Consider the following 14,900-nt stretch of genomic DNA (forward strand, 5'->3'; position numbering starts at 1 on the left):
GAGATGCCCCAGTCTGGAATGCAATTCTAGGTCTCTTTAGCAAGAGGTGGCCAGTGTATTGCCTTCCAAAATTTTTCTTAATTAAGCATTTCCCTCTTTCTTCTGTAGGGCCTTACTATTAGGAATATTTGCACAGGCCCCCAATTCTAGGTCTGGCCCCAGGTACACCCTTCCACTAATTTCTGAATCCTGGATGCTGGGTCCTGAGAGGTGGTCCATGTGTTCAACATTCTTGCAATGCAAATAGTAGTGAACACAATGGCCTTATTTTCACTTTGTTGCTTGGACTGGCAGTTTCTCAGGCTGCAGCTGGACAACAGAAAGCAAATAAAATAGATGAATAACTATCTATTTAATGAGGAGACTCACCTCTACTGTATTACCACCTTCCCTTTAAAAAGCATCTGGACATTAATGCACAAATACCAATGTTACACAGACTGCACAGTTACAAAAAGTCTTAAGAGAATGATAATGCAGATGCTGAAAATCTAAACTAAAAACAGAAGTTGTTGGAAATACTCAGTATGTTTGGCAGCATCTGTGGAGACAGAAGCAGAGTAAACGTTTTGAGTGGAATATAATCCTTCCTCAGAACTTAAGGAAAGTAGAAATGTGATGGCTTTTATGCTGTTGAAAGGAGGGAATGGGAAAAAGAGCAAAAGGGAAGGCCTTCAATAGATATAATGGAACAAAATGGAAAGGGAGTGGTAATGGTTGCAGTAAATAAACAAACCATTTGTCCAGAATGAGTGTGAATGGCAGAATAATGTCCGAAAGCAAAAACATGAAAAATAAGATCAAGACTGGTGGCACATGGCAAAAAAAAGACAATTAAAATGGGGTACAGAGTTCATGGCCTCAAATTGTCAATATCAATATCAAGTCCAGAAGGCTGTAAAGTGCCTAATTGGAAGATGAGTGCTGTTCCTCCAGCTTGCATTGAGCTTCACTGGAACACCACAGCAGGCAAAGGACAGAAATGTGAGCGTCAAAAAAAGGTGGTGAATTAAAATGGCAAGCAACCAGAAGCTCAGGGTGATGCTTTCAGACTGGGTGAAGGTGTTTCGCAAAGCAGTCACCCAATCTTCAGAGAAGAGTGCATTGTGAACAGTGATTACAGTATTCTAAATCAAAAAAAGCACAAGTAAATTGCTGCTTCGCCTGGAAGAAGCGTTTGGGGACTTGGACAATGAGGAGAAAGGAGGTAAAAGGGCAGGTGTTACAGCTCCTGCAATTGCATGGAAAGGTGCTAAGGGCATGGGGATGATTGAGAGGTAGACTAGGGTGTCGTGAAGGGAACGGTCCCTTTGGAATACTGACAGCAGAGGGGAGGAGAAGATATGTTTGGTGGTGGCAGAAATGATGGAGGATGATCCTTTGAATGTGGAGGCTGGCGGGATGCAAAGTGAGGAGAAGGGGAACCCTATCACAATCCATGGAGGAATGGGGAGGCCTGAGAGTTGAAGTCCAGGAAATGGATCAGATCTAGGGTGTCAGAAGAGTCACAGATGTAGATGGGAAGAGACTGGACAAGGGAAGAAAAAATAGAGTTAAGGTAGGAAGAAATCAGTTCAGTGAAGTAGGAACAGGCTGAAACGATGGATTTACCAGGACAGTCCTGTTTGTGGATTTTGAGAAGAAGCTGGCTGCTCAGGATTGGGAGAATATGAGGTGGGAAGCTGTGGAGGAAAGATCTCTAGATGAAATGAGGTCAGTGACAGTCCTGGAAACAATGGCTTGATGGGTGGTGGGCTCATGGTCCAAAAGGAGATAGGAAGAAATGTCTGACAGTTAGCGCTCAGCTTCTACAAGGTAGAAGTTGGTGTGCCAGATAACAACAGCATCACCCTTATCAACAGAGTTGACTTTACTCACCTGTATTGCCACTCTGGCAGCAGGTATAATCTCCTCAATTCTGATAGATGATCGATCTGAGGTCACACTCATCTGTCTCATTGTTGATTTTTCTTGGCTGCCACACATTGATAACTGTCGACTGCTCTGCCGACTGACATTGCGAAATGGGCGGGAGGACAATGCTTCCATTCCATCCTTCAGGAAATCATCATCTAAAGTGGGAGGCATGGTTTGGCCAACTAACAGAAACCTGATGAAAAAAATAAGAATAGAGTGCCCTGAGATTCTAATGATGCCACAAAATTTTGCCCTTTTTGTGGAGCGGGTAAATGGGAAGAAATCAAGTTTCACAAATTATTTTAAGGATATAATCATTTTAGCTTGACTGGATTTTGATGGTGAAAACTGTCTAGAAAGGGACAAAAAGCAGGTTTAAAGTTTATTTGCAGTAAAAATCTGTGCATGTTTTCTGCCACATTTCCCTACACCCTCAAGTCTTCTGTGATTCCCAAAGCATCCTCACTTATGTTGCCCAAGTCTGTAGCTTTTGAATGGCCGATTGTTCCCGAACTTTCAAAACAGCCATACTGTTGCACCATCTGGATTTTATCTCTCCTTGGCAGAGACCACATCACCCATCCCCTGCTAGGAGCTTTCCCTTGATAACTCCATTGAAATGTGCAACTTTGCCATGTAGGAACAGGCCATTTTGGCATTCTATTAAGTCATTACTGATATGTACTATTTACCCATCTTTGTTTCCATCCCTTGATACCCATTCCTAAAAACATCTATTGTAAACATGAAAGTTTCAGTTGACCCAACATCCACATCCTTTGTGGGTGTGCTGAGTTCCAGATTTCCACTACCCAATTAGGAAACTCCAGTTGAGAATCCATCACCCTGCCTCAGCAGGCTGACGCATCAAAATCCTACACAATCAGATTGCAGTGATGAAGAATTTGAACAATTATTTATATGGCAAAGTTCTGCAACAGGATAACTGTTATTTTCAGTAATGATGTAACAAAGGATTAGGTGTGAGAATCTACTTCACACTGCTGGTCAGATTTCTGAAAACTTTGCAAACTAAATTCCTCCATTAGCTTCCATGTCACTTTAATTATTGCATAAAACAATCATACACATCAATACAAACACCAAGCTGGCTGGCACAATTATCTTTGAAGTTTTATAAGCAATTATTTTCAGAATGATTTCAATAATTCCAAAAGTCTGAGTTATAGCCTCATCTTCATTATAGTTACGAGATGCTGAATCTATTTAAAATAAAATCATTCTCAGGATGAGGGCATCGTTGGCAAGCACGGCAATTATTACCCATCCCTAGCTGCTCAGAGGTGGTGCAAAGGCTTGATACAACGAAGTACTTGCTTGGACACTTCAGTGGACAGTTAAGAGTGAATCACTTTGGTATGAGACTAGAATCACATATAGGCTAGTTGGGATAAGAATGGCAAGTCTTCTTCCCTAAAGAAGATGACTGAATCAATTGAGTTCCTTATGACAATCCACAGCTTTGTGGTCACTTTTACTGATGCCAGCTTTTATTTCAAGGTTCTTTTGTAAATTAAATTCAAATTACCAAACTGCCATGGAATTTAATCTCACTTTACCTGGTTTATTAGTCCAGTAAAAATAATCAATATATTAGCATATCCTTGTCAAATCAAATTGCCTCATAAGAATGTTTGACAAGGTATTTTACATCTACAACACTGTGAAAACAGATATTTTCTATCACAATTATTAAATGCTACAACAAAATGTCTTAATTCATAGCAATGAATTGTGATAATGTTGGGTATTGTGGATATGCCCTTAACTGTACTTTAAGTGTTGGTGTTCAAATGCTGCTGCTTTGAATGGTCAGAACATCTTGATTTCCAATGCAGCTCACTAAATAGTTAAATGTTTCCTCCCTTCCCCTTCTCAAAGGCTTTGAATCCTCACTGGGCTATGCTTCTGAGCTCCAGTCTCTGGTATCTCGTTCAAGTGACCATACTTTTTGCATGAACCTGTACAGAAAGTGCTGTTATCTTATTTGACTGTGGGAAGCACCACATCAGGCCCTGATCTTATTCTTGGCTGACATTGCTACTCGCTTCCTTAGCAGCCATTGGGGGAGCCTAGCTCACTACGCAGATGATGGCTTTACTGTTGAGTGACTCACCTTGCAAGCTGTAGGCAGATTGAATAAACTCCCTGCCTCGTCTCATAATCCACCTCAGATGGAATGGAATCTCTTTGCATAACATTCACTACCAAACTGGAAGATAAGAAATGAAAATATGTATAGTTTTATCAATAACAGCAATATCAGCTGTGTCTTTTGGGTGATAATTACCAAGAAAAGCAGCAAAGTCACAACCATACTCACCAGCAACATTTTGAACATGCTTTCCATTATAGAATCGTAACCTACATGCCTTATAATGAAGTAATTCAGAGAATAGTCAGAATTACAAAAGAGCAATCTGAAAGAATTCAGGAATGCCATTTTTATGTTCCAACACCACCCTCCCACAACACTTCTGCTTTGGTTTTGTGGTGAAAAGGGTGTTTCCTAAAAGTAATCAAAGTCTCTTACGATCTTAAAACCTGCATCCTCATACATGTGTGTGCAGCACCATGCATGTTATTAATCAGTTGCAGTACATAGTGCCCTTGGTGATCACAATGGATGCCTACAATGTTTTCATGTCTCTCAAAAGGCTACAGGTACAACACTGACAGGGCAATGCATATACAAAGTTACTAACAAGTTAAATGGGTTAACAGATGCTAATACAGAAAAATGCTGAATACAAAAAATACTGAAATTAGATACAATTATAGATCTATCTATATACATACACACCAAAGTTGGGGGAATGATACTTTGGATCAAGGGGCATGTTGTAAGGGAGTTGACATCTAACCATTGGATGGGTTTTGGCCTCTTAGCAAGAGGTCCCATGGTTCTGCCTACACAGTCACTGCTGATGCCATAACTCAGACATGCTTTAACCAACCTTAACCAAGCAGTCCAAGAAAGAATTAAACAAATTTACATCACAAATCCCCCTTTTGTATTTCATTTGTTCTTTTTGTCATATTTTGTTTCATGTAAGTTAAGTTCTGAGACCCTACACATTATTACTTGGTAAGGGAAAGCAACAGGCAGCAGGCAGAACCAGAGAAGGTGAAAAGGCTAGGCCAAAAGGCAAAAAGTTGAGAGAAAGCACCAAGTAGCAACTAAAGAAAGGGAAGATGAAGAGATTAGAGCAAGAAGGCAAGAACTTGACAAAGAGCAACAGGATGCAAGAACCACCAATGCTGCATGCAAGGGACCAAGACTCTTTAAGGAAGCTTTCGCCTATGGATCCTCAACACAATTCAGTCAGACACAGAATATGATATTGGCAGTAGATCAGAGGCACTTATTATGGCACAGCTGATGGTAAGCGTTTAGAAGGAAACTTGAGACAACTGCCACTGCTATTTTTGCAATTTGTATGTTTCGAGATGCAGGCTCTGAATTCAGTAGTAATAAGACCACCAAGCCTTATAGGTTTCTACAAAACTAGACTAAACATTTACTAATAAGAGTACCTCAGGGTAGTGTCCTCGGCCCAACCATCATCAGCTGCTTCATCAATGACCTTCCTTTCATCATAAGGTCAGAAGTGGGGATGTTTGCTGATGATTGCACAATGTTCAGCACCATTGTGTCTCCTCAGATACTGAAGCAGTCCATGTCCAAATGCAGCAAGACCTGGGCAATATCCAGGCTTGGGCTGATAAGTGGCAAGTAACATTCGCGCCACACAAGGGCCATCTCCAACAAGAGAGAATCTAACCATCGCCCCTTTATGTTCAATGGCATTACCATCACTGAATTGCCCACTATCAACATCCTGGGGGTTACACTGACCAGACATGAACCGGACTAGCCATATAAATACTGTGGCTACAAGAGCAGGTCAGAGGCTAGGAATCCTGTGACAAGCAACTCACCTCCTGACTTCCCAAAACCTGCCACAATCTACAAGGCACAAGTCAGGAGTGTGATGGAATACTCCCCACTTGCCTGGATAAGTGCAACTCCCACAAAACTCAAAAAGCTCGACACCGTCCAGGACAAAGCAGCCCGCTTGATTGGCACCACATCCATAAACATTCACTCACTCCACCACCAACACACAGTAGCAGAAGTGTGTACCATCTACAAGATGCACTGCAGGAATTCACCAAGGTTCCTTCGACAGCACCTTCCAAACCCACAACCACTACCATCTAGAAGGACAAGGGCAGCAGATAGATGGGAACACCGCCACCTGAAAGTTCCCCTCCAAGTCACACACCATCCTGACTTGGAAATATATCGCCGTTCCTTCACTGTCGCTGGGTCAAAATCCCGGAACTCCCTTCCTAACAGCACTGTGGGTGCACCTATACCACATGGACTGCAGCAGTTCAAGAAGACAGCTCACCACCACCTTCTCAAGGGCAACAAGGGATGGACAATAAATGCTGGCCCAGGCAGCGAAGCCCATATCCCATGAATGAATTAAAAAAAAGATTTTAAGCATATACATATGTCTACAATTGCTACTATAACAACTTCCAAATCCCTTAAATAATCTGGCTCCCAGTTGCACCTCCATTAAGGCAACAGTAAAATACATAGATTTTAAAAGGCCCAGGCAAAGAACCATGATATCCTGAACAATCCAAATCAAAGTGAGTTTCCTTAACTTCAGTTCTCTGTAGACAGCTGCTTGAGACTTAGATGCTGACGGCGTTTCATATTTGTTAGGTCTTAAAATGCCTTCTCTTGCACAGTCTTTTCTCCTTCATCCATATTTTGCCCTTTGAATGCAAATTCCCAATGTTTCACTATGTTTTTGGACTTTACCTCCCTGATCATAAGAATTTATCATAACACCAACTTTACCAGTAATCTTTGGGAAAAATAAACACACTGGGCAGAATCTTCTGTTCGGCGAGCAGGGCCTGCTCGCCGATGCGTAAAATGACGTGGGGTGACGTCGGGCGTGCGTCCTGACGTCACCCCGCGTCATTTAGATTTTCCGTTAGGCTGTGCGCCCACCGAACTGTCAAGGGCCTTTTAAGGCCATTAAAAAAGTAATTAACATGATTAATGGACCTACCCGTCTAACCTTAAAGTTGGTGGGCAGGCCGGGAGCCCAGGCGGGCTTCTGAAAAAACATGAAACCTCATCCATGGGCGGGATGAGTGGACATGTCAGTAATTTTTTTCCGCCTTCTTTATTGAAATTTTCAAACCTGAGCCAATCTCCCTGAGGCAGCACTTTGCCTCGGAGGTCCGTGTGCTCTTTCGCACACATGCGCAAAAGAGCGCACTCCTGGCTCAGGGATTCCATCCCCCCGCCCGCACAAGGAGCACATAGCGCTTCCTGGCGGATGTCACACTGGGCGGGCCTCAATTTTCCCGCCCACGAAAAATGGCGGTGCGCCCCCAACTGGGAGTTCCAATTGGGAACCTGCCCGCTCGCACCCACTCCCGCACAACCCCCCGGGGGTGGGGGGTCCTGTCCCGTTTCTGAACTTCACTTGGCTACGTGACGCATTTCACCCCTCCTTTGAAAACAATATAGTCTGAGCTATTTAAAAATGCAAATGTCCTTTTACAGCTTACATTCCAAACTTCCCCCATGTTTACCTACTTAACATTTCAAACCTAACTTATCTTCTGTTACATCAAAGCCTTCAGGCCAGCTGCCTTTAATCCAATTAAGTCACACACACACACACAGACAGACACATATTGACACAGATACCACTATTTTCCAATAAATTCCAATAACAGTATTATATCTTCCAGACATGTGAATATTGTGGAAAAGGATACACCTTCAATGTGCTGCACAAATGGTAAGGTACAGTTGTCAACCTTAAGTAAGCCACCTGACTCACTGAATGTTCTTATGGAATCAACAAAAATTAAACACTGCTTGAAATAAAACAGAAATGTAACAGCTGGGCAGGATCACCAATAAATCTCTTCATTCTTCCTCAAGAAGGAAGAAATTTTAATGTGCCCCATCATGAAATAGTTAATGTTTCCACAAATAATGAAAATACAGACACTGAAAATGACTGATAGTACAGATGTTGCCTGGCACTGATGATGAGGTATTCAGAATATTAACAAACACTGACAAATAGATGTAGGTTTTGATCCTGAAGATTTTAAAAGTGACACTGGGGATGTAGAGAGTCATTAGTGGAAATCATGTAGTTAAAATTGCATCTAATTAAATTAGTCAAGCTAAGTCAAGTAGCTTTACTTAAATGAAAGTAAATTCATTGTGAAAAGGATTTTTTGGGGTCAAATAATGGTTTTGAACATACTAATGTGCAAATTTAGGTATAGTATTTGTGGAATTTAAAATGTTAATTGAAACAGTTGTGTGAAAGAAGGTAACGAACTGAATTGCTGAATGAAATCTACTGGATATTTAGTCCATATGCCCATAGGGCAAAAATCTCAGCTTATCACTTCATAAAAATATTTAATCTTGTTTGAAACTTTTATACCTTGATTTTCCAGGCGTAGAGTGGGTAGCCCAGCTTGTACTTAAAACTAGAAAAAGTCTAAAAAAGGTGTAAAAAAAGTCCTCCTTTAAAATGTATTTCGAGTAGGATCAACTAAGTGAGAAGACTCACCAGGTTAGCAGTCTCTAACAACCTCTTAAGTAGTTGTTTGGTAGTAGAGAACTTGAGTACTGCCAAGATAAGCAGATGACTGGGCAAAGTAGTAAATCGTCAGAATAGATAAGGCAAAGTTCATGATTCACTGAACTGTAGGCATAGTTTGTATTAAATATCACGTCATCCGTGACTATTTTGTAAACTCATCTGTAATTGCAGACGTACTGAACAAGGCATACAAGAACATTGAGAGTTAATGATGAGGTATCACAAAGGTGGTATAAATAACTGAAGGAAACTGTATCTTTGAATTGCCTCTTAGAACATTCTGAGAGCATTCTCCTGTATGCATACTTGTATTGAATAAACTGCAGCCTGCTTTACCTACAACTGACTTTGTGTCGAGTGTCTTTAGATACTTCACAACAAGGGGAACCTGTAGATGTGGTGTACTTAGATTTCCAAATGACTTTTGATAATGTGCCATATCAAAGGTCACTACATGGATAAGAGAACATGGTGTAGGGGGTAACATATTAACATGGATAAAGGATCGATTAGCTAACAGGAAGCAGAGATAGCTGGGTTTTTTTATGGCTTGGCAAGCTGTAATTGTAACAGGGATCAGTGCTGGGGCCTCAACTATTTACAATCTACATCAATGATTTGGATGAAGCCATCAAATGTATAGTAGTTAAATTTGCCAATGACAAGATAGGTACGAAGTAAGTTGTCAAGAGGACGTAAGGTGTCTGCAAAGGGATGTAGACAGGTAAGTGAGTGGGCAAAAGTTTGGTAAATGGACCACTCTGGTAAAATGTGAACTTGTCCACTTTGGCAGAAATAATAGAAAAGCAGTATACTATTTAAATGGAGAGAGAGATTACAGGACTCTGTGGTACAGAGGGATCTGGGTGCCCTGGTACGTGAATCACAAAAAGTTAGTATGCAAGTACAGCAATTGATTAAGGCGGCAAATAGAATGTTGCCATTTTTTGCAAGGGAAATGGAATATAAAAGTAGGAATGTTTTATGCAGCTGTACAGGGGACTAGTGAGACCACATCTGGAATACTGTGTACAGTTTTCATCTCATTTGAAAAAAAGATATAACTGTGTTAGAAGCAATACAGAGAAGTTTCACTCGACCCACTCCTGGGATGAAGGGCTTATCCTAAGAAGAAAGGTTGAACAGCTTTGGTTGATACCCATTGGAGTTTAGAGGCATGAGAAGTGATCTTATTGATACATATAAGATCCTGAGGGGACTTGACAGGGTAGATAGCGGGAGGATGTTTCCACTTGTGGGGGAGACTAGAACTAAGGGGCCTAGTTTAAGAATAAGAGGTTTCCCTTTTAAGGCCGAAATGAGGGTAATTTGTTTCTCCAAGGGTCATTAGTATGTGCAATGCCCTTCCCCCAGAGAGCAGTGGAGGCTGGGTCATTGAATTTATTCAAGGCAGATTCTTGATAGACAAAGGAGTCAAATGTTATGGGGGAGGGGGGGCAATCGGGAAAGTAGAGTTGAGATCACAGCCAAATCAGCCTTGATCTTATTGAATGGTGGAGCAGGCTCAAGGGGCCAAATGGCCTTCTCCTGCTCCTATGTTCCTATGAAAATAAATCTCTTGGTATACTAAGTATGGAATGTGCCAAAAAGAATGCCTGAATGAATGAGGCCAGTGATTGAGGGAATACACAGCTTAAGGGAAGAAGCGGTATGCTATAGTTGATACTTGTGGTGAAAGCTGCTTGAAAAGATGGAGTTCTGATGTTCTCATCATATTTGGATGTTAGGCTATTTATATGGGGGTAAACAAATAGAGGGAAAATATGTATTATTGCAGTGATACATCAGAAAAACAACAAGACAGTTTAGTATTCAGCACAATTATTGAAGTATGTTCCTGCCAATACTATAGAGGCCACATCAAGTTTTCACAACAAAAACTAAATTTGAAGTTTTAAGCAGATTATTCAAGTAGGGTCTACCCTTCAAAATTTTAAAGCTTTATCAATTCTGGTTTCAAACTCCAAGAATGCATCTGACAACAGATTCTATTGAAAAGCAAATTGGCAGAGTACAATTTCACCTCCTCATTTGTTACGTTAACATTGAAACATTAAGTCAGGCAGTTCCTTTTACTCAAGTTACTTAAACGTAGCATACTCCTGAAATTTGAAGTCTTTGTTAATGAGTAATCTAACCACAAAAATATATCCTAACAAATGGAGAAAATAAAATCAGTTGGATCAAGTTTTGTTTTATGGTGCTTGTTTGGCAGGTGGAATAAAAAAGGCAATGGGAAAAAGCTGGGAACAAAATAATACATGTACACATACAAACCTTAAACCCCCTGCTTTAAGGAAATTTTCACAGAACGATTTAGCACAGTTTCTTGCCATCTCATCATCTGATGTAGGCATCAGCTTGGAACTGAGAACCTGCATGAACAGCATAAAAGATTAAATCAGCAGTAACCAAATGATTTTCTCCACCAACAACAGGCAATACGCACATATATTTTCAATGAGCGGAGTGAATAAAGGCTGGAAATTAGTCAAGGAAGTGGCAATTTCACATTCTTGAGCATTGTAGGTGTGGGCCAAGAACCAATGCATAAAATAAGTAGAAAAAGTATTGCATGTTTTTGTTGAAGATGTTTTTCATCGTGTCAATAAAATATCCAAAATTGAAAGAAGTAATTCGCAATTAGTTTGATGCCTTTCAAGATGTAAGGCGAAAATGGAAGACTTGAGGAACATTGCATCAGATCGAACTATTTTTGTCAGAAGGTTGAACCTGTGAGATATGCACAGGTCAATTAATGCACTTTTTCAACAGGTTTAGGAGCTTACTGTTCCTACCCAATGCAGTCCCCGGGATTACCTTCACTGCTTGGGAGTTTATGAATGATTTATTTGTACAATCAAACTGAAGGACATCCAAGAGAAAACGCCGACATAGGGAATTAAAACCAGCCAACATTACAATTTCAATTTAAACCATTATGGTTTCTGCTTAAAATGAGCTAACTTCTATTGGAAAGTTGCTGATAAATCCATTTTTGAGCAGAATAAAAAAGAATCTATCCTTTTAACATGGTTTAGGGAGGGGGATGTAGCTGATGCCTTCTCAAGTTTCTGAGAACAAAATGGAATCAGAGTTAGAATGGGTGGATGCTACAAACATCAGCTATGATGGAAATTAACTCCATATATAACGAAGCTTTAATGAGTCAACACGGCAGCATGAAAAAACCTTCACAGAAAGTTGCCACAAGATGATCTAGTCTATTGCAAGTAATCCAAAAGTTTTCCAATTTGACGAATACATACCTCTAGGTTATACAGTACTCTGAAGGTGGACATCCCTGGTGCCGATGATCTGAACAAACTCTCCAAAATGGTGTTTGCACTAGGCTGATGCTGATGCTGTTGCTTCGAAGAAAGTGAGGGTGACTTCGATGTTTGGTGACTTGAATCAGTCAGCAATGTTTTCTGCTAAGGATAAAATCAATCCTCAGTTTAAACCTGCTATTCTGCATGTCCTCATTCTCTGAACGCATTTCTGAGTCCATGTAATGAACAATCTGCCATCCAGGCAAAATAAACTCTGCAATAACTTGGCATGAGGTACTTTGGGGTAGGTATGTGTTCTCCCCAGCCTCTGCTGCATACAAGTACAAGCCCATACAAGTCCACTCAATAATCTTTTGAAAAAATCAGCAAGGGAGATAGATTGACACAACAAATGGTACGTCCAGCTGATTTGATGAGAATCAGGTATAAGTAGGAGCAACTGGATATGTTTGACACCAAGATACGAGGTGCCTGGAACTACACTCATTCTCCAGGTGTGTCGTGTGTGAGACACACGGCAGGGGGTGGGGTTATATTTCTAAGCATTATATTTTAAATTTTTTTGTCATTCAAAGGTAGAGGTTTAATCAGAGGCCCCAAAAACTACCAAGTTTCATGATACAAAATTATTTTAAAAAAAGAGATTTTGCAGATCCTCAACAGTCACTGATACTCAGTCCTGCAACTCATCTGTGACTCACATAAACCCCTGAAAAAGAAAATATTTGCGCTGCACTTTTGAAATCACAGATGAAGCAGGTAAAAAGACACACTTCATTATAGGAACATACATCTTTAATCCCCAAATTCCACAGGGCTGCAATCAAAGCCCCAGGGAAACTTGAACCAGGTCAACTTTTGTTAAGGATATTGACCCTGAAATAAGCATGCTTATCTAGCAAAGCTAAAAATTAGGCAAGGACAGTGTTTCATGATCATCCAACCACAGGGGAGTTGATATCTCTCTAAATATAACATTTGATCAGGACAGAAATAGAAAATGTTTGGAAGTAATTGATAATTCCTGTCATGACATTGATATATACTTATTTTGTGTGTTACACCCAATTTGTGAAACTGCCCATTTCATGAAATGGGCACTGGTAGAACCCATTTTATGAACTGGGCAAACCCATTGCATAGATCATGAAATAGGCAGTGTATATATACTGCGAGGGAGATGTTGATGTAGTGATAATGTCAGCGGACTAGTAATCCAGAGACCCAGGCTAATACTCTGGGGACATGGGTTCAAATCCCACTACTGCAGCTGGTGGAATTTAAATTCAGTTAATAAATCTGGAATATAAAACTAGTCTCCGCAATGGTGACCATGAAACTCATCAATTGTCATAAAAACTCATCTGGTTCACTAATGGCCTTCAAGAAAGGAAAGCTGTCATCCTTACCTGGTCTAGCCTACACGTGACTCCAGGTCCACAGCAAAATGGTTTACTCTTAACTCCCTCTGAAATGGCCCATCAAGCCACTCAGTTCAAGGGCAATTAGGGATGGGCAACAAATGCTGGACTTGCCAGCGAAGTCACATAAAAAAATTTTTAAAAATTGCTTGGATTATTTATATTTATCAAATGAGGTAACTTGTTTCAGGAAAGGATTTTATTTACGTGCTTTAAACGTCAAAAGCTGTACTGTATTCACAAAGGGATTTTAATTCCATACAATTGTTAATATGAAAGTTAGGGCTGATCTGAAGGGTTATACTACTCCATAAGCACGGTATTGTACCTAAATGACCTTTTTTGCTGGTAGAACTTTACCCTAATTTGTTTCAAAGTTGCTTAGACGGAGCTAGTCAGAGGATGGATGGTTCTTTCTTGGGCTATTGTAGTCAAGCTACCATAGAGTTGGTGTCTGAAATGGGAGGTCGAGCATGTTCTTTATATGGAGGTAAGAATTTTATAATTTCTTGCTCTTTGTTATAGCATGGTTAGTATTCACTTTCTCTGTGCATGGACCCACTGACAATATTGTTGGTTATGGTTCTTAGAGATTTGGTTGTTTCAAATAGAAAAGGTTTTCTTCATGCTACACTGACCCAGCTAATATCAGGATTCTTGCACAAAATATTAATGGACTGAGCTACTGTGTTTAAAGTTCAAGGCTCCAGCTTGGGTGCTCCCATTTTCCCACATCATAAGAAGGGAGACGGTTGCTGCGTTTCATCTAAAAACAATTTTAACAACATTGAGAAAATATAAAAGATTGCAGTCACTTACTTTCCTGCCTAAAGCATCAAGTGTATCCAGTGCCTCCTGAATGGCTGGATCAGTAGGAACCAACAACAGCAACTTTCTAACACGCACTGTTATCCTGAAAGATGAATAGATAAATAAACAGGTTTTCTATAGTACAAACCAAAGTTGGAAGTGGCCTCAGAATGCAATCATTGTAAGTTGGCAGGATTTTTTGTTCGCACTCTGCACAAATACTGTCTTTTTTTTACTTTGCTTTGTGTTTACAAACTTTTTAAATGATTATGAAGCAAAATATCAAACAAGTGCAAAACATTTGGAACTTGCATTTTACAAAAACAGATTTTTTGTTTTATTTCACAGAATTGAATTTCAACTCCTACTCAAAGTAGGAACAGTTTGTGTTCTATGGATCCCTCAATGCTTGACCTTTTCTCATATGCGACATGGTGCAGCAAGTTTAACGTCTGTGCCTGTAACTCCCATACCATCAGTTACCAATTCTAGTGGTCTCGCCACATAAATGCCCGGAGTAAAGGTGAGGACTTTGTTCTTTCAATGGAGAACTGCAAATTACTATTGGGGGTTTCTCACACTAACTATGCGTAAAAAGGGCTTTCTCACACTAACCATGTGTAAAATATTGTCAATGCCCAAATATCAAAAATAGTTCTACAGGTCCTACCTGACTGTTAATATTTTGCTTTTGAAACAATATAATTACAAATAAACAACTATTTTATTTGAAACTTTAGAATCTC

General features: G+C 40.2%; 1 protein-coding gene across 2 annotated transcripts in view; it reads right to left on the bottom strand.

Moving 5' to 3' along the window:
* The window catches only part of usp24 (ubiquitin specific peptidase 24), a 200,138-nt gene that overhangs the window by 88,108 nt on the left and 97,130 nt on the right, over nucleotides 1–14,900 (bottom strand). The window contains exons 29-33 of one of the 2 annotated variants that reach the window (XM_078560934.1): nucleotides 14,164–14,257; nucleotides 11,900–12,061; nucleotides 10,908–11,005; nucleotides 4,055–4,150; nucleotides 1,879–2,110 (exon numbers count right to left, since the gene is read on the bottom strand). In XM_078560934.1, coding sequence (XP_078417060.1) covers nucleotides 1,879–2,110; nucleotides 4,055–4,150; nucleotides 10,908–11,005; nucleotides 11,900–12,061; nucleotides 14,164–14,257 — 682 coding nt within the window. Of the gene's footprint in view, nucleotides 1–1,878; nucleotides 2,111–4,054; nucleotides 4,151–10,907; nucleotides 11,006–11,899; nucleotides 12,065–14,163; nucleotides 14,258–14,900 lie in introns of both variants that reach the window. The other variant, XM_078560933.1, reaches the window with a different exon arrangement.

Source organism: Cetorhinus maximus, chromosome 17 (assembly GCF_964194155.1).
Source record: "Cetorhinus maximus chromosome 17, sCetMax3.hap1.1, whole genome shotgun sequence".
NCBI lineage: Eukaryota > Metazoa > Chordata > Chondrichthyes > Lamniformes > Cetorhinidae > Cetorhinus > Cetorhinus maximus.